The sequence below is a fragment of the Balaenoptera physalus genome (genome assembly GCF_965194825.1).
Source record: "Balaenoptera physalus genome assembly, chromosome: 20".
Taxonomy (NCBI): domain Eukaryota; kingdom Metazoa; phylum Chordata; class Mammalia; order Artiodactyla; family Balaenopteridae; genus Balaenoptera; species Balaenoptera physalus.
The window spans coordinates 7,148,666-7,168,492 of NC_138901.1; the positions used below are offsets into that span (position 1 = coordinate 7,148,666).

The following is a 19,827-nucleotide window of genomic DNA, read 5'->3' on the forward strand; positions in this document are numbered from 1 at the left end:
ACATTCCAATTCAAAACTCTTACTTTCCCGTCTTAAATAATCCTTAATTTTTTGGCAATTGTCTTGAGTATGTTTTTCAAATTAGAACATATTATGTTGACAGATATGAGGCTGAAGGGCCAAATTAAAGATCTTCGATAATCACATTCCCAGTTCCTTGACCTTGGTGATTTAAAGTCATCATAACCGCGAGAGCCATGTGACTCCTAGATGCTGGGTAGAGTCTTATATAACATGGTGGTGTCTACATTTGCTGTATTGTAGTTGAAAGAGCCACTTGTAATTTGAAGGCCTTGGTTTGAGATCATTCATCTACAACAGAGCTATGAAGCATTTTTTAAAAAATCTATAGTGAAAATGGATGGTCTTAGAAGGCACAAGCCACAGTACTTATATGTGAAGCTATAACAGTAAGACTAAAGTTTCATTGCTCACTTAAAATGTCTTGTGTTTTGTTAGTTGCTGGTAAAGATCCAGCCATTGGCCGCCAGTTTAGCATCCAGGTAAGGGAGTTTTGTTGTACTGGTACCTCCTTTATGTCCAGCTGCATCCTCAGCACCCACCGGCAGTGGCATTGCAATCACTGGTGTTGCAGAAGTCTCTCTTTCTAGGTAGATAGGCAACTCCTTGGGGTGGTAAGAATCATCTTGAACTTCCCGGTGCCCCCTTCAAGGCCTTGCACATTGGAACACAAGGATGTGCTTGATAAATACTTGTATTAGTTTTCAACTCTTGTGGGAAATATAAATCCTAATCACATTGTGTCACCTGAGGTAGTGAGCTAAGCTTTTGGAATCACTGGTTAGTCTCATAAACTGTACTCAGCTAATGAACCCAGCATTTTTAAGCTGCCGGTTGTTTAACTTTAGTTGGAAGATGACTTAAAGAATTCTCTTTCTTTGGTTAGAATTTTGATATTGTTCAAACTCAGTAGTGAATAGGGACTGGTGCATTATCTCTGTCATCAAAACATTTATTTTTCCTTATGATTAAGGTATTTTGTGATTTTGCACAGAAGAATGGTGGGGGAGGGAATACTGCATATTCCTAAGGGCAGGGTCCAGATCCGATTTATTTTGGTGTCTTATATTGGGTTTGTGTTTTTTTTTGTTTTTTGTTTTGGCCACGGCACGTGGGATCTTGGTTCCCAGACCTGCGCCCCCCTGCGTTGGAAGTGCGCAGTCTTAACCACTGGACCTCCAGGGAAGTCCCGGGTTTGCTTTTTAGTAGACTGTTTCCTAAGTGTCAGTCCCTTGAATACCAGCTTCACAATTTTTGCTGTATCTGTATATTGTAATATTATTTAGTGAACATTTTTCTAAAAATCGTCTCTCCCTTTTCACTCAAAGCCTCTTCCTAAACCATAATATTCATCAAGATCATGGGTATAATGAGCTAGTTATATTTTTCTAATGCACGTTAAACTAAAACCACAACCATTAAAATAGAAAATATTAGTCTGTGCCCCACCCCCTAAAATTCTCTCACTGGCTGCCTTGTGGGAAACCCTGCCATAGGAATAGTCAGTAAATGTTGAGTTAATGAATGACCATGATGTGTTTCAAGCTCTCCTTTGTTTCTTTGCTTTAAGAAAAAACCTCAGGAACGTTTTCAGTCAAAACTTTGTCTCCATTTCTTCCTTAGGTCTCCAGTCTGTCAGCAATGGAGCTCATTTGGAACCTTTGTGAGATTCTTTTTATTGAAGTAGCCCCAGGTGAGCACAGAATCATCTTGTCACAACATCAAAGGTGTCCCCCTGCCCTTTTCGATGCTGTGATGAGTGTTTTGTTGCCTAGAATGCTCTTTTCATTGCTTTTCATCAACATAACCATCAGAAAGTATTACATGATACCCAAAGAAGCCTGCCGTTTTGTCAGATACTGCAAAAAGAATCAGACAATCTTCTGAAAATCTAAAATCTTAGGCAGGTGACCCCTGAAAAATACCAAGAAAACAGATATTAAACTAGCGTGCGAAAGGGGTGGTCGATATTTATATCATGGACTGGTCAAGCTTAAGAAAGTTTTAGGAGAAGCTAGGGGAGGGGCGTGGCACGGGTTCTTCCTTAGCCTCCGAAGGAACCAACCCTTCCAACACATTAGTCTCAGACTTTTAGCCTCCAGAAATGTGAGACAATACATTTCTGTTGTTTAAAATTTAAAAAAGGAAAAAGGTTTTACGGATATGAAGAGGAATTAGGTGGTAGGCGGCAAAGTCACTTTGAGAATTCTTTCACTAGTGATTGGGGCAGGGGCAACCCTACAAGTTAATGGTCCACTCCGAATTATTCTGTTGATCTTGAATAAAATTGTGGTCAGTACGGTATCCTGGCTTGAGTGGGCTCTCTGTGGAGGTGCTACAGGCTTTTTTTGCATTCTTTTAATGGTTTTTGTTTACTGTTATTCATAAATGTGTATTAATGGTCTCTGTGTAGTCATAGCTTTTTATTCATACTCCTGCTAAAGCACGGAGCAACTTGAAATTAAAATTAGTTGTTTATCTGCCCGCCTCCAGTAGATTTTGAGGGCTGTCGCTATGTTTTTATCATTGTTGCATACCTGGCATCTAGTCAGTACCAGTCCCTATATGGCCATGACTTACATAGCCAGTGAGTATTGCGTAGTTCTGAAGAATCTGGGGGGTGGTGGGGTGGTGAGGTCTGGGTCTCATGTCCGGCCCTTCCCAGGATTCAGTGAAAGGTGGAGCTGCCTGGCCAGAGGAAGCATTCCATAAAAGTCTATTTGCTAGCTCAGCCCTTTATTCAGGACCACATGTGTGCTCACTTAAGAGGGATAAACCACTTCCTACATAGCTCGTGTGTCCTACATTCTCTGTACTTTGGGAAAGTGGAATTTACTGCTTTTGTATGTGACGAGAGTTTTTCCTTCCAGCCGGCCCTCTTCTCCTTCACCTCCTTGACTGGGTCCAACTGCACGTGTGTGAGGTGGACAGTTTGTCGGCAGATGTTCTGGGCAGTGAGAATCCAAGCAAACATGAGAGATTCTGGAACTTGGTAAGACCCTCGTGCAGGCTGGGCCTCCCTGCCTTCCACCTTATATTCTCTTTTCCCTGTGCTCACAGGCAGGCCTGAGGGTTTGCCTGCTGAGCCTGTGTGCACTTGGTTTATTGAGTCTGCAGTTATGGAGACGTGCTTAGGTCTTTTCTCTTTCCTTCCCTGCTCTGTGGGAAAGGTTTTTTTTTTTATTTTTTTAAGTAAGTTTATTTATTTAATTTATTTATTTTTGGCTGTGTTGGGTCTTTGTTGCTGTGCCGGGCTTTCTCTAGTTGTGGCGAGCGGGGGCTACTCTTCATTGTGGTGCGCGGGCTTCTCATTGCGGTGGCTTCTCTTGTTGCGGAGCACGGACTCTAGACACGTGGGCTTAGTTGCTCCGCGGCATGTGGGATCTTCCCGGACCAGGGCTCGAACCCCTGTCCCCTGCATTGGCAGGCAGATTCTTAACCACTGAACCACCAGGGAAGCCCTGTGGGAGAGTTTTGAGCTAAGTTATCATGTAAGAAAAGTAATGCTTTGTAGACTTTGCAGTGAGAAGGGAATTTTGATTTCTTTGTGGATCTAAGGATTAGAAGACATGAAGATAATACAAAACCAACGGATAGGTGCTGGAGTAGGGGTTTGATATAAAGGAGCATGAGAGTTGTTTTGAGGTGATAGAAATATTCTAAAACTGGATTGTGGTGATGGTGCACAACTTTGGGAACTCACTAAAATTCATCGAATTATACACTTAAACAGGTGAATGTTTATAATGTGTAAAATGTAACTCAGTAAAGCTATTAAAAACAAAGACCTTGGGACTTCCCTGGTGGCGCAGTGGCTAAGACTCCGCGCTCCCAACGCAAGGGGCCTGGGTTTGATCCCTGGTCAGGGAACTAGGTCCCACACGCATGCCACAACTAAAGATTCCGCATGCCACAAGTAAAGAGCCTGTATGCCACAAAGAAGATCCTGCGTGCTGCAACTCAGACCTGGCACAGCCTAAATAAATAAATAAATAAATATTTAAAAAGCAAAAACAAAACAAAGACATTGATGATCCCAAAGTCACTTTGGATTATCACTTTGAAAGTCAGCCTGTGTGTATGTATTCTGTTTCTGTGAGAGCAGTACTTTCCCAGTCACCTCTACTGACCTGTGACACAGTTGGGAGGAAGCAGGGAGGAGGTTGCTGGTTGACTTGAATAATGGAGACTTATAAAATCTGAAATTCAAGTAAGGAGTTGTCGCCTTCGAGGCTGTTCCTGGGCCTTTTGGTGCCAGGAGATCTATGCAGGTAAGGGGGAGAGACTTTGCTCAGAAATTATTGGACCTAGATTTTGAGTCTCCGATTCATTCACTGAGTATTTATTGAGTGCTACTGTTTGCAGGCACTGCGGAAACAGCCATGACCAAAGAGGGCAATGATTCCTGCCCTTACGGAGCTTACATCCTGGGTGAGGAGACAGGAGATAAATACAGAAACAAGTCGAATATGTAGCATGTGTAAAAGTGAAGTGCTGTGGAGAGAAATAAAGCAAGGGAAGGGAATTGGGAGTGCTAGAGTAGGGGTGTCAAGGAAGGCCTCCCTTGTGGGGTGACATGTGAGCAGAGACCTGAAGGAGGCGAGGAGGGGTAAGGGCTTTAGCTTTTAGAGAGGCAGCGTAGCTGAGTGGCAAGAACGTGGCCTGTGGTGCCAAACTGCCCGGGTTAGTGTCCCAGCTCTGCCTCTTACCAGCTGTGAGCTCTTGAATGAGCTACTTAGCAGCCTTTAGTTCCCTCCTCTGTGCCATGGAGATAATAACAACACCTACCCCACATGGCTGCTATGATTAAATTCGTTGAAGGGCATAAATGTATGAGCTAGTTGATGGACAAGGTTAGAGCTCCCATTTTACTCCTGAGTCAGATGGGGTGAGGGGGACATTGGAGAGTCAGGCGAAGGAGCGCTGTGATCTAACTTAGGTTTCCAAAGGGTCCTCTGGCTAAACTGCTGAGAACAGAGCAAAGGCAGAGCAGAGAGACCAGTTTGAAGGCTGAGGTCCTAAACCAGGCAGAGGTAGGTGGTGGCAACTTGGACAAGGGTAGGAGCTGAGCGGAGGAGATGGTGAGAAGTGATTTGATTCTGGATGCAGTTTAAAGATACAGTGATAGGATTTGCTAATGGATTGGATGTGTAAGAAATAGACGAATGTGGGTTGGTGAGTTGGAGGTGCCGAGGTGTTTACTTTTAGGCATGTTAAACAAGATGCCTAGGAGAGCCAAGTGGAGACACTGACTGGCAGTAGGATATACACGTCTGGAATTCAGAGAAGGAAGTCCAGGCTACAGAGAGGAACTGGGGACTTGTCAGCGTATATATCCTTGGTTTTTTTGAGCGTGGCTTAATGGAAGAACTTTTACTGTGTATGTTTTACATATATACTTGTATGTATATAATGTTGATTCTCATTATTCATGATAGTTATGGTCTATAAAGTTGCCTGGAGCCCTGAGCTCTCGATTACTGAACCATTGCTCTTTGTAGGGGAATTACAGGGTTCTTTCAAGCCTCTGGTCAGAACATTTTTTTTTTTTTAGTTGTCTGCCCAGCCAGTCTCGCCTCTTCCTGGCATGGTGCCCATAATCCCATCCTTGGGTGTTTTTTTTTTTTTAAATAAATTTATTTATTTTATTTATTTTTGTCTGCATTGGGTCTTCATTGCTGCACGCAGGCTTTCTCTAGCCATGGCGAGTGGGGGCTACTCTTCATTGCGGTGCGCATGCTTTCTCCTTGTGGTGGTGGCTTCTCTTGCTGCGAAGCACAGGCCCTAGAGCATGTGGGCTTCAGTAGTTGTGGCACACGGGCTCAGTAGTTGTGGCTCCATGGGCTCTAGAGCGCAGGCTCAGTAGTTGTGGCAGCCGGGCTTAGTTGCTCTGCGGCATGTGGGATCTTCCCAGACCAGAGCTCGAACCCCGAACCCGTGTCCCCTGCACTGGCAGGTGGATTCTTAACCACTGCGCCACCAGGGAAGTCCCTGGTCACAACATTTTTGTCCGCTGATCAATTTATAATCTTGTTTTGTGTATGTTTGTGTTTCAAGACACCTTATTTAATATGTATTATTGATTCATTAAAATTGAACTCATGGCCAGCAGCACTATAATCCTTGCCTGAACGAACACGTATATCTAACACGTATGTTCTCTTACCTTATCTAACACATACATTCTCTGTATGGCATGTCATAGCCTTCTTTGCAGTTAGGAATCGGGCAGCACTTCAGCACAATGCTTGGGGGCCCAACAAGAAGCACAAAAATGCAAAAAATGTGGCACTAAATAGATCACCAGAAAGACACTAGTTTAGTGTGAGAGCTGATACCAGAATGTAGAGTGCCACCTTGTTCAGTCTCAGCTGGGAATGTGCACATCAGGTGACTCAAATTTTTTGCCCCTCTGCACATGTCCACAGATGATGGTGAAAGCACCTCGGATATTGACTTTGGGGTTACAAATAAGTTTTAGCAGGTAGGCATATTCACAAATATGGAATCTGAATAGAAAGGATCAACTGTATTTATACTGAGTGTTTGTATATATACATGTATATGTATTTGAACTGAAACGTTTATGAACCAATACTTTATTTGATGCACTCTGGTATATTTTATTTTCTATTTTATTTATTTTTTAAAAGTTGGTCATAGCCTGCAATGGGTTACAACGTGCAGTTTGAAAAGCATGGTATAGGTTGAAACTGGGAGATTGGATGAATTGGATTACCTCTGGAGGGAAGGAACCATCACGTTTCTCCAAGGCTAGGAAGCCAGTGTGGGCTGAGGGGAGTGGCTTCTGAGCCTCCCGTGAATGCTTGTGTTCTTGGGCGTCCTCCCAGGTGACCGTCTTGGTGCTGCAGGGCCGGCTGGATGAGGCCCGACAGATGCTCTCCAAGGAGGCCGACAGCAGCCCCACCTCTGCAGGCATGTGCCGAATCCTTGGGGACCTGATGAGGACCATGCCTGTTCTCAGCGTACGTGCGAGCAGCCCTGCTCTTCTGGGTCATGGAGGTGGGCTCGTTCAATGAGTGTAAGGGGTTTGTGTGGTGATGGCATCTCTCTGCGTCTCTTCCCGTAGCCTGGTAACACTCAGACACTAACGGAGCTGGAGCTGAAGTGGCAGCACTGGCACGAGGAATGTGAGCGGCACCTCCAGGACGGCACGTTCGCCTCCAGTCCTCACCTCGAGTCTCTCTGCAAGGTCTGTGGGAAGCAAGTCCAGGCCAGGGTCTTCCCTGGCTTCCCCCGGGGGCTCTGGCATCCAGTGCAGCAACGACAGGTCCTCCTGAGACAGGGCTGTTTATTGGCTCTGAGGGAAGGCGGCAAGAGCTTTCAAACCAGATGCTCTGGTCGAGGTCAGGAGCATTATCGGGAAGTCACCCCCAGACCTAAGGGAGAGCACCTCTCTTGTCAGGTCATGCTGGGAGAAGAAGCTGCCCTGCTGGAGCAGAAGGGGCTTCTGAGTACCTGGTATCACTTCCTCGTGACCCGGCTCCTGTACTCTCACCCCACGGTAAAACCCACGGATCTGCACTTCTATGCCCAGGTGAGTCTGAGCGCCTTGGGGCGGGGGTGGGGAGTAGGGATCCTGGGGGCTCTGCTCCCTGCTGGTCATTTTCACCATGTGGCTTCATTGAGTTGAACCTCCCTGGAGAACAGGCAAGAGCTTTCCTTTGGCCCTTTTTGAAGGACCCCATCACCCTTCTCCAGTGTTGCCTATACAGCAACTCTGCCTGCCCCCTTGAGTCTCTGCTTCCGTCTGGAGATTGAATGGGTCACTACCTTTCCACAGTCCAGCCTTGACCTGTTTCTGGGAGGTGAGAGCAGCCCAGAACCCCTGGACAACATTTTGATGGCAGCCTTCGAGTTTGACATCCACCAAGTGATCAAGGAGTGCAGGTAGGACCTGCTGCACCATGACCATTCTAACCATCTTACGTGTGCAGTTCAGTTAAGTACGTTCACAGTGTTGTTCAGCCATCACTGCCATCCTTCTCTAGGACGTCCTGTTCCTTCTTGCTGGTGTCTTAACCTTCTTGCCACAGACCTGCTTCCCCTCCACAGCCACATTAGGTAGACAGTGGCTTCTCTTTGGACAAGCCTGGGGGCCTTCCTGAGGCTAGAGGGCTACTGTGTCTATAACAGTTTGCATTTCGGGGATGTTTACTTAAAATAGCATTGCAGGACATTACTTTGATATTTAAAATCCAGAAACAGCCAGCAAACTTATTTCTTGGAACCTGATGGACATGCAGCCACCTTAAGGGACTTCTCAACAGTCTCACTCTCTGGTGAGCCAAGAGCCACCACACCATTAGGCTCCCGGCTGGGTCTGTTCAGAGCAGGGATTCTGTATCAGCCCTCTCCCCAGACCTCTCCCCGAACCTTCAGCAAGGCAGGAAAGGGAATGTGAAACTGAATCCAAGGTAAAGCTTTCCAGAAATTCCCATGTGCAGTAAGTCAGAAAGAATTTACCCTCTCTTCTTGTACAGCCTGGAAAAGTAGGTGTTGCACCAAAGACTTGGAGAAGGGAGAAGGTTGGGAACTGGAGCAGATGGCCTTGCTCGAGTATCAAATTCACTGACTTTGACTGGATCTTTGTTAGTAGATCTGGGCAGTGGGAAGGTCTTACCCCCTACCTTACTCTTCCTGTTTGGCCGAAAGCAAGCCAGGGCTTCAAGAAAATGGTGTTAGATTTGGAGAAAGGAAAAGGGGTTTTGTGTCAGTATTCTTTGCACAAACCTGTAAAATAGGGACTTTAGTGGAGCTGGAAGATGACTTACAGAATTCAGCTGATGGTGGCTGGGGGCCAGCGTGGCATCTGCATGGAGGGTTAGCGAGAATAACTTCCAGAGGCGCTCGCACATCGTTATTTGGCTTCGTCAGGGACTCCGCCTATAATTCGAAGTAAGAGGCATTGCTGAATATGTTGTCTAAACAGCAGGGGGTCATTTCTTCCCGGGCTTCCTTCATAAGCCACATCTGATTTTTAAGATCAAAACAGATTTGAACAGAGCAAGGAGGAAGGACAATAAAAAGGGAAAGCACCTTGTTCTTTTCAGTGGCAGTAGAAGGAAAAGATACGGACATGCCAACAAAGAGGAGAGGCTTTTATGAACGCCACAGAAAACAGCATCACTCTCATGCCAGTTGAGGAAGGGTAAGGCTTGCAGCCCCTCAGGCTGGGTGTCTCTTGCTCCGGCAAGCAGGAAAGGATCTGAGGTAGTTCTGTTAGCTGTGAATCTAGGAGTTTGGGTTTTTCTGATCAGGAAGCTACTTCCTACCCTATTCTGAAAGAGGCACTGAAAAGCAAGTCCCGGGACCTCATCCACGAATTGGAAGAAGGGCTGAGGTACCTTCAGAGAGAGTAGCACAGTTTTAGACATAACGCCCTCCTGGATGGGGAAGGATTGGATCTGGGGCCTCGTGAACACCTGCTTTCTCCAGTGTTGTACCAGTCAGGCCCAAGCTCGGTTCCCAGGGAAGAGGGGTGTGTCTGTCTGGGGTTGGGCCAGTGGGCTGGTGGTATAGGAGAGCCTTGCTGCTTTGGGTGTGATGTCAGCTGGATTCATGACTACCCTGTGAAAGGGGAATGAGGGGAATCCTTACTCAAGGCGCTAGAAGGGAGCTTTCTATAGGGGCACCTGATTACCCCCATGTCAACTATGCCAGGCCCTAAGGAGCAGAGAGGGATCCTGAAGCAGAGCATAGAGGCCCTTGGAGGCCACCGTTGATCAGCCCCTGCTGAAGGGCCACGTGTTTGCCTGTTATCCCCGCAGCTGAAGGGCCACGTGTTTGCCTGTTATCCCCGCAGCTGAAGGGCTCGTCTCTTCCCCTCTGGCGTGCAGCCGCTACTTCTTGCTGTCTAGCAAAAGGAGAACAGGAGCTGCTACGCACTCCACAGGGAGCTGGGCAAGGTGGCATCTTCCTGGCGCTCTTAAAGTCCTCCAGAAGTATCGAACTAAAAGGAGATAGGTCTGCCTTCAAAAACTAAGAAGAGGGGCTTCCCTGGTGGTGCAGTGGTTGAAAATCTGCCTCCCAATGCAGGGGACACGGGTTCGAGCCCTGGTCTGGGAAGATCCCACATGCCGCAGAGCGACTAGGCCCGTGAGCCATAATTGCTGAGCCTGCGTGTCTGGAGCCTGTGCTCCCAACAAGAGAGGCCACGATAGTGAGAGGCCCGCGCACCGCGATGAAGAGTGGCCCCCACTTGCCGCAACTAGAGAAAGCCCTCGCACAGAAACGAAGACCCAACACAGCCATAAATAAATAAATAAATTAATTAATTAAAAAAAAAAAAAACTAAGAAGAGGTCCAGTTTAATGTTTGCCTAATCTAGAATCTTCTTGTCAGACCTTTGGCCCAGCCCGTTACCTTGGCTTCAGGGTAGAGCGGTGTGTACAGACCCTCCCGCTCTATTCACAGAAGAAGGTCCACAGCCACCAGATCTTGGCTGGTCAGAGGCAGTGGTTGCTGCAGAGCCACCAGAAAAGCAGGACATGGGGTTGGCATGAGGGGGTGACAGCAGCCCCAGTGCAGGGCACACAGTCCATTGGAGGGTTACAGTTGTTAACCCAGGGTAGGGCCTTCACCATAGGCCTTCGCGGGTCTTCCTGGCCCCAGAGTTCTCCCTTTTCCAGCAGAGGCCACCCCAGCGCAGCTAATTAAGTCTTCCCTGGACATCTTTGAACAGTGGGCTTGTTCACTTGTTCCATTTAGAGCCTGCATTCGGAATTCTCCATTTTATATGTGTGTGAACATCCAAAACCTGTGTTGTTCAGACTTGCACAAGACCCTGGTGTCCGTTTTCATTTAGCACTTCTTCCAGTCTCGGTCACTCAAGCCTTTTCATTAGTTCTTGGCCTCAGTGGTCGCTGCCCTGCAGCCCTGAGGCTGGTGTGCCCTCTGGGAAGACACCCGAGGGCTGTGCAGACTGGCGTGTGTCGTGGCTGCCTTAGCTCCGGGGTCTTCCACAGCCCCCTTGCTGGCTGTATTGCCGTAACCATCAGCTAGAAGTCTGGGTAACAGCAGCTGTTTTGGGAGGCTGAGATATTGTTTCCCCCTCACCCAGCCTACTCCCCCACCTCTTTCTTTTTAAGTGAAACTCGTTCCGCATTTATCAGACATCTGTTATGTGCCTCACACTGTACCAAGCTTTGAAATTACAGCAGTTTTTCTTGTATGGAGTTTACAGTCTAGACCAGATGTTGTGGGATCCCTTAAAAGAGGACCCTATATCAGATTGGAAGTCAGGAAAAGCTCCTTAAGGAGGCTAAACTTAGGTTGATTCCTGAAAAGTTTAGTGAAGAACACTAGAAAAGGTCATTTTAGGCAGAGAGAAAGCATGGCAGAAGGCACAGGCAGGGAAGAAATATGGTCTGTTACCTGCTTAAGGAACTGCAAACATCTCTATAGAACCAAAAGACTAAATGAGAGGTGGCTTGAATTGGTGACAGAGGTAGGAAAGAAATCAGATATCAAGGACCAAATAAACTATTCCCCATAGTTTTGACTTTATGAAAATGGGGAGCCACTGAGGATTTTCAGCAGGACAGTGCCATGAAATTTGTATTTGAGAAAGAGCAGTCTGAAGAGCGTGAGGACAGCAAGGCTGGTGGCTGGGAGACCAGTCCTAAGGCCAGTACAGTCACCTGTGTACAAAGTGGTAATAATTACAGGGATGGTGATAATAATAGTTCACATTTATTAGCTTTTATGGAGTATTTCATTTTATCATGCAACAAACCTTAGGTGCTATTATTTCATGCCTATCTTACAAACAAGGAATGTGAGGCCTAATAAAGTCACCCTGCCAGCTAACAAGGGGCTCTGTGGGTATTTGGACCCAAAGCCCTTCACCAAAGTCCATACTGTTTACTGAGTTCTTAAGCACTAACCAGTCTATTGGTAAGTCCTATTAGCTCAACTTAAGCACTAACCAGTCTATTGGTAAGTCCTATTAGCTCAACTTGAAAACATATCTTGGGGCTCCTCTGGTGGCACAGTGGTTAAGAATCTGCCTGCCAATGCAGGGGACTTGCGGTTCAAGCCCTGGTCTGGAAAGATCCCACGTACCGCAGAGCAACTAAGCCCGTGCGCCACAACTGCTGGGCCTGCGCTCTAGAGCCCGTGAGCCACAACTACCGAGCCCACGTGCCACAACTACTGAAGCCCCCGCACCTAGAGTCCGTGCTCCGTAACAAGAGAAGCCACTGCAGTGAGAAGCTGGCACCACAACAAAGAGTAGCCCCTGCTTGCGGCAACTAGAGAAAGCCCACACGCAGCAACGAACACCCAACGCAGCCAAAAATAAATAAATAAATAAATAAATAAATTTATTAAAAAAAACCAAACAACATATCTCACAACCAGCTACTTCTCGCTCCCTCCCCAGCCACTGGCATGGCCCAGCCCCATCACTGTTACCCTGAACTGTTTTTTTTTTTTTTTTAATTTATTTATTTATTTTTGGCTGCGTTGGGTCTTCGTTGCTGCGCGCGGGCTTCCTCTAGATGTGGCGAGCGGGGGCTACTCTTGGTTGTGGTGCAGTGGCTTCTCTCGTCGTGGAGCACGGGCTTCAGTAGTTGTGGCACGTGGGCTCAGTAGTTGTGGCTCACGGGCTCCAGAGCGCAGGCTCACTAGTTGCGGCGCACGGGCCTAGTTGTTACGCGGCATGTGGGATCTTCCGGGGCCAGGGGTTGAACCTGTGTACCCTGCCTTGGCAGGTGGATTCCTAACCACTGTGCCACCGGGGAAGCCCTTCCCTGAACCGTTAACAGGTGGCCCCTTACTGGCTTCCCACCATCACCTGTCTCTGTACCGTCCATTATCACAGAAGAGCCTAAGTGATCTTTTAAAACTTAAACCACACCATTCTCCTGTTCACTGTCCCTGTGGTTTCTCATCACAAGGCCCTAAGTGAGCTGGCCTCCACCTGTCTTGAAGTTTGAGTCACACGGGCTTCATTTTGAAGTGGGAACAAGACAAGCTTACTTGCCACTGCTGAGCCTTCACACTGGCTGTTTCCTCTATTTCAGGAATGCTCCTTTCCCTTGTCTTCCTCTGGCAGGTTCCTTCTCATCCTTCAGCCCTCTGTTCAGACAACCCTCATGACTAATTTTCTATAGAGAACTTATTCTGGGAGGTGTGGGGGATGTGCGTGATTTTATATGTGAGGAGGCAGCTTGTTTTTACATCTTCTCAGTATACACTTTCTCACCTTATATGATATTTTATTCTTAGGACTGGTCATTTCTGATTTCATCTATTATATTTGAATTTGTCATAACTCTGAAGATAGCTTCAGAATCTCAAAGCACTGTATTGACCATTATAATTCCTTCCCTTTGACAATGAAGCCGAAGTTAAAAGAAATGAAGTGGTCAGTCATTGAGTAGCAGGACTGGATTTGAACCAATTTGCAGTGCTTTCCTATGGACACAGCTATGCTTTTCAGCATGTCCGTAGTTGTTGGTAAGCAGTTTAAGTAGAGGACAAGTTATGTGTTAACTTCAAGCTCAGGTTTACTGTTTTTTTATTTATATAGAGTACTGTTCAAAAATACTCTTTTTAAAGCAGTTTATATCTATTTTACCACTTTTTTCTTAAAACAGTCCAGGTAGGCAAGAGGTAAAATTACTTCCATTTTATAGATGAAAGGGATACAGAGAGGTAAGTGACTGGCTGAAAGGGCAGCCTGGAGTTCCAGTTGTCACACTTTGTTAAATCGCTCTCTAGTAAATGAAATAACAGTATTTTAAACTTTTAAATTATTGGGACTTCCCTGGTGGCGCAGTGGTTAAGACTCCACGCTGCCAATGCCGGGGGCCCAGGTTCGATCCCTGGTCAGGGACCTAGATCCTACATGCATGCCGCAACTAAGACCTGGCGCAACCAAGTAAAAAAAAAACTTGATACACAAAGGACCTATGATGAAATTAGAACAGTTAAGAGACAAAACATCCATTGAGTCAGGGTTTGTTTAGGGGGCTGTCATAAAGAGATATCGTATTTATTGGGACTCTTGTCTAAAAAGGACAAAATCAAGAAGGAACGCAGCAGAATTACAAAATTATGAAAGTCATCGTTAAAGGCAATCCTGGACCAAGGAAGCACCCTATAAGAATTTGAGCAAAGGGGGTTCCCTGTCTGCCTAGTGGTTAGGGTTCTGGGCTTTCACTGGGTTCACTCCCTGGTCGGGGAACTGAGATCCTTCAAGCGGAGAGGCGCAGCCAGCAGCAACAACAAAAACGTATTGGAGCGTGATGCTCTGTATAGCCTGTAATGAACTTGCAGAGCTTGGTGTTCAAAGGTGGTAGTAGAAATACAAGCGTTTTTGAAAATTGGCATAGTTTTTTGAATGTCAGATACATATGCATAGCTGTTAGTAAAGTTGGAATATATCTAATGTATGAAAGAAATTTAGGGAGGCCAAATGACATTCCATAATGATGGAATTCTGGAGCAGATGAAGTATCATAGTATCCGTATCCCTAAGATGAAGGCAAAAGTTTTAAACATTTATCCAGTAATTCAGTGTAAACCAATCCCCATTCTTTTTATATCCTGAAAGCAGAATTGTTTACCTTAGTGAATGATTACACCTGGGACAGTGTAGTTGCCTTAGTCTGCTCCCTCCACTTTACTTGGGGTTGATCTTGCCTTACAGAAAGAAACCATTAAAGTTTCTTTTCCCTCTCCCAAGATTTTAATAGTCAAGCATTATATACAGATACAGGAAGGCCTACACCAAGTAACAAATGAAAAATATAACTCAAAATGATGTATGCACACTGACAGTAAGTGCATAGTATACTCTACACAAAATGACGCTAGAGAGTTTACAGAAGTTGATGATGTAAAAAATTTAATCAGACCTTTAGAGGGCCCTAGGAAATGTCATTTCTAACAAGGGCTACAGATGATTCTAGGTTTCGATTAAAATGTGGTTTGGGGAAGGACTTCTGACTTTTCATTATGTGTCAGATTACATATCCAATAAAATCAAATTACAAATCATGTAACCGAACAAAAAATAATTTATTTATACAAAGTAGTAATAGATAACAAAGTATTAATAGATAACACAAGATGGTTTTTAAAGTGACATCCTATATATAGTTGTGTCCATAAAGTACACTGATCAAAACTATGAAACAAAAATTAACAGCAAATTCCAATGCAAAAGAAGATGTTCTTTTGAATTCCATGTTTCATTAAGAATCAAAACCCACCAATCTTTCAGTCCTTTTCTATTTTTTTATTCTCCCCGCCCCCTCCCCCCCACCGGCCGCATGGCATGGCATGCGGGATCTTAGTTCCCCGACCAGGGATTGAACCCGTGCTCCCTGCTTTGGAAGTGCGGAGTCTTAACCACTGGACCGCCAGGGAAGTCCCTTTCAGTCCTTTTCTTATATGTTATTCTGTGTCCGCAATTTCTACATCTAATTGGGTTCCTGGATTTTATTTCATTTTCTGTGTGACATTCTCCATTGAAAAGTATCATTGGCTGCTGCTTTGGGGGTTGAATGTCCTTCTCAGTGTCTATTACTAGTCCCCACCTGGTGGGCAGAAACTTCTCACTCTGTGCTCCCAAACAGATTCCAGCTTGCCTCTGTCCCTGCCATCGTTTTTAAGCAAAAGACACGTGGGGTTCCTGCTTACACTCCACTCACGTGGGCCATGCCCTCTCATCCTGACTTTGCGTCTTGCCTTGTGTCTGAACCTGTAGCATCGCCCTGAGCAACTGGTGGTTTGTGGCCCATCTGACAGACCTGCTGGATCACTGCAAACTCCTCCAGTCGCACAACCTCTAGTAAGTACGCCTTGGCCACGCCAACCCTCTTCTTGCCGCCATCCACGCTCTTGAGGGTGGGTTGAACCGAGTGCCTAGAAGGGAGGTTGGGCTGCCGAAGGGGGCCCTGAATAGAGCAGGCCCAGAGTCTTGGTCCCGTGTTATGTTTTATTCCAGCTTTGGCTCCAACATGAGAGAGTTCCTCTTGCTGGAATATGCCTCAGGACTCTTTGCTCATCACAGGTAGGACGGCCCCAAGGGCGTGGGGTGGCAGTGGGGCGCTCTTCAGCAGGCAGCTGCTGCCGGTGGAGCTTGGACTGTGTTCCCTCCCGTCTGGTTCCCTGAAGGCTGCACGGTCTGGGGGAGGAGCCGCCTTGGGTGCTAATTCCCAAGCCCCAGGCCCTCACGTCTGTCCTCCTCGGACCTGTGCAGCCTGTGGCAGCTGGGGGTGGATTACTTTGACTACTGCCCTGAGCTGGGCCGAGTTTCCTTGGAGCTGCATATTGAGCGGATCCCTCTGAGCACAGAGCAGAAAGCCCTCAAGGTGCTGCGGGTTTGCGAGCAGCGGCAGATGACTGAGCAAGGTGAGTTGGCCCTCCTCCCAGCATACCCTCTATGCTCATGCCGTGTGAGCCAGACTGGAGAGCGTCTGGGCACTGGGTGCCAGGAGGTAAACCAAAACGCAGGAAAATCATTGCGGAGGGACAGAGAGCTAGGGATCCGTTGGGACCTAGAAGCAGTCGAGCCCATTGCCTGGTTATAAAGGTCCTGACCCACTTCTCTCACACGTTTGCCAGAGGTCAGGCTGGGGCAGGTGCGAGGTGACTTGTCCCAGGTGGGTTGCAGTTGCTGGCTAAGGCTGGCTGGGTGGGGAAGCAGGACCGGAGGTGGCCCGGGGAGAGCACGGGAAGGAACGATGCTGATGGTGGCCCCTTCTCCTCTCCCTCACTGTCGAATGATAAAAACCTAAGTTGTTGTTCTTCCCAGAGGTAATTGCATGTTTATGACCGTCTCTGAAAGCATACAGCATTCGAGACCCAAAGGATGGTAGGATTTTCAGCATGTGGACAGATAATGGAGGCGCTGATCTGTGGGGAGCAATACAAAGATTTTTACCACCCCTGAAATGAAACCCACTCACAAAGCCAGTCCTGCCAGGAGACAATTTATAAACCTCAAAGTTCCTAGTTCTGCGGGCCAAACTGTATTTGCAGCCCACAGAGAAGCCGTGTAAAGCTCAGAGGAGGTGGGAAGCTGCTCCTTTCCCAGCAGGGTTCAGGAATGGAGTGATCTGTAGGGTGAAAGTTTTGTCTTTACTGTTTTCCCTGCAAAGTTCGCAGCATTTGTAAGATCTTGGCCATGAAAGCTGTCCGCAACAATCGCCTGGGCTCTGCCCTCTCTTGGAGCATTCGAGCCAAAGATGCCGCCTTTGCCACGCTGGTCTCAGACAGGTGGGCTCAATCTGTGTGTGCTTCCTGGGTACTGCCTGGGCAGTTGGGAGGCTGAGGAGGTGGGCCTGGGACTGCTGCTCTGATCTCTGGGCCGGGCCTTGTAGGTTCCTCAGGGATTACTGTGAGCGAGGCTGCTTTTCTGATTTGGATCTCATTGACAACCTGGGGCCAGCCATGATGCTCAGCGATCGACTGACGTTCCTGGGTGAGTCTCTCTGGGCTCTGTCCCCTGGACCTTCGGCACAGGTGGACGGTTATGGAGATTGGAGGGACTGTTCTAGGCTTCTCCAGTCTAAAACACATGGAACCCTGTGTACCAGTCTCTGCAAAAGATATTGTTTGGTAACGTTTTATTTTCTGGTAATTTCAGGCTTAGAAGTTGTGAAAGTAGTGTAAAGAATAAGGAACTCCCATACACACTTTATCCAGATTCACCAGTTATTTATACTTTGCCTCATTTGTTTTATTCTCTCAGTCAGGTTTTTGGGGGAACAGTCGGAAAATAAGTTGGAGATTTATATGGAGACTTTCTCCATAAATACCTGAGCATGCATTGCTTAAGAATAAGAACATTCTCTTATTTAACCACAGTTATGAAAATCAGGAGGTTCAGCGTTGATATAATACTCTCATCTAATCCATATTCTGATTCCATCAGTTGTCCCAATAATGTCCTTTATTTGTGTCTAGGTTCATGAATTTAGTTTTCATGTCTCATTAGTGCCTCTGCCTTTCTTGGTGCTTCCTTAATCTTGACATTTTTGAAGAGTCAGTTCAGCTCTCTTGTAGAACGTCCTCACTTGGGGTTTATCCATGAGCAGCCTCGGATTACATATTTGGGCAGGAATTCCACTGAGGTGATGTGTTCTCCTCAGTGTTGTCCCCTTATTGGTGGGGTTCACCTTGGTCACTTGGTTAAAGGTTTTCCCTTTAACAATTTGTGGAGGGATACTTTGGGATTATTTAAATGTCTTGTTTCTTTTTTTTTTTAATGTCTTGTTTCTCATCAAACTTTGACCCACTAGTTTTAGTAACTACTGGTGATTTTCTGACTGCCAGTCCTTGTGTTTCATAGTTGGCATTCCACTGTATGGCAGGCTTCCTCTTGGTCCCCGTTTATTCTTTCATTTACATCAGTAATGGCCTTACGGGTTATTTTATTCAATCTGTTATAATTCATGACTCTTGTTTATATTGATGCTTATATTCTCCCAGGTTTGGCTCTCTGGAACCCCTTTTAAGCGTGTATTTTGAATCCTTTTGGTCTTATTGGCCCGTGAGCTTGGAGGCCACTCTGGAAGAATTTCCTTGCTCTGTGGAAAGGCTGGTCTGGGGTCTCTTTTGTTTAGGGTCAGAGGTGACTTAGTGTGCTCTGTTCTCAACAGGAAAGTACCGCGAGTTCCACCGGTTATATGGGGAGAAGCGTTTTGTTGATGCTGCTTCTCTTCTCCTGTCATTGATGACGTCCCAGATTGCCCCCCGGTCTTTCTGGATGACACTACTAACAGATGCCTTGCCCCTTTTGGAACAGAAACAGGTACAGGTTGAGTCCACAGTGATTTTCTTCTGTGCGTGTGTGCGTGCATGCGTGCGTATTCCCCTATAGCGCCCACTCTGGAAATCCGTATCTACACAAGAAAAACTACTTAATTTGAAATGTGGCATCTGTCTACTGACAGTGCTCAGCCCAGGACCCTGACAGGAGCTGGGAGTGAGAATGGGGGTCTGCTCTACCCTCCCAGGGCTGCATACAGAAAGCACACTTCTCCAAGTGAGATACAAGAAAGGCTGTCTCAGCTTGAGCCCATGCCCAAACCACTGCAGGCTTTGGCTGGGGAGCAGCTAAGCGAAGCAGCGTCTCTCTCCTAGGTGATTTTTTCAGCAGAGCAAACATACGAGCTGATGAGATGTCTGGAGGACTTGACCTCAGAAAGACCAGTGCGTGGAGAGCCTGATGCCCAGCAACTCCAGGTCAGCTGAGCTTTTCCAGTTTGTTGGTAGCACAGTGGAGATGAGAAAAGGCTCCTTCTAGCTCAGGTGTACCCCCCACCCCCGAGATGTTGGCCCCTTACAAACTCACATGCCTCTTAAGATATCTCTTAACCTGTAACTGTGACACACCAACTTCTTTTAGGAGAAAATGGGGTGATTCTAGTGTTCTCGTCTCTGTTTTTTCTTTCCTGTCAGTCAGTCAGTCAGAGTGGTCCTTTGCATGCAGCTCCATCTCTTATATTAAGAACTTGCTGGAAGATACTACTGAATGTTATATGCCTTCTATCTACCTTTGGATTAGACAGTCTTGGGAACTATAAAGAAGGTAAACTTCCTGCTGTGCCTCATGCAGGCTTTTTGCTTTTAGGATGATGATGTAGAGACCACCAAGGTGGAAATGCTGAGACTTGCTCTTGCACGAAATCTTGCTCGGTCAATTATAAAAGAAGGCTCATTGGAAGGTTCCTGAGGCCGGCTCCAACATGTTATCTTTGTAAGGCAATGTATATACATTTTTAAAATAATAAATGTTTTCTTTTGCAAATATAAGGCAAGTTC

At 46.5% G+C, this 19,827-nt stretch overlaps 1 protein-coding gene across 3 annotated transcripts in view; it reads left to right on the top strand.

Annotated features, from left to right (window-relative positions):
* NUP85 (nucleoporin 85) overlaps positions 1-19,818 on the top strand; it is a 28,940-nt gene extending 9,122 nt beyond the window's left edge. For 2 of the 3 annotated variants that reach the window (XM_082443249.1, XM_082443248.1), the window contains exons 5-19: positions 460-503; positions 1,645-1,714; positions 2,892-3,013; positions 6,873-7,007; positions 7,112-7,234; positions 7,448-7,579; positions 7,826-7,932; positions 15,764-15,847; positions 16,004-16,069; positions 16,259-16,410; positions 17,160-17,277; positions 17,382-17,482; positions 18,663-18,814; positions 19,147-19,248; positions 19,637-19,818. In XM_082443249.1, the coding sequence (XP_082299375.1) occupies positions 460-503; positions 1,645-1,714; positions 2,892-3,013; positions 6,873-7,007; positions 7,112-7,234; positions 7,448-7,579; positions 7,826-7,932; positions 15,764-15,847; positions 16,004-16,069; positions 16,259-16,410; positions 17,160-17,277; positions 17,382-17,482; positions 18,663-18,814; positions 19,147-19,248; positions 19,637-19,738 (1,610 nt within the window). In that variant the 3' untranslated portion in view covers positions 19,739-19,818. Of the gene's footprint in view, positions 1-459; positions 504-1,644; positions 1,715-2,891; positions 3,014-6,872; positions 7,008-7,111; positions 7,235-7,447; positions 7,580-7,825; positions 7,933-15,763; positions 15,848-16,003; positions 16,070-16,258; positions 16,411-17,159; positions 17,278-17,381; positions 17,483-18,662; positions 18,815-19,146; positions 19,249-19,621 lie in introns of all 3 variants that reach the window. The other variant, XM_082443250.1, reaches the window with a different exon arrangement.
* The last annotated feature ends 9 nt before the right edge of the window (positions 19,819-19,827 follow it).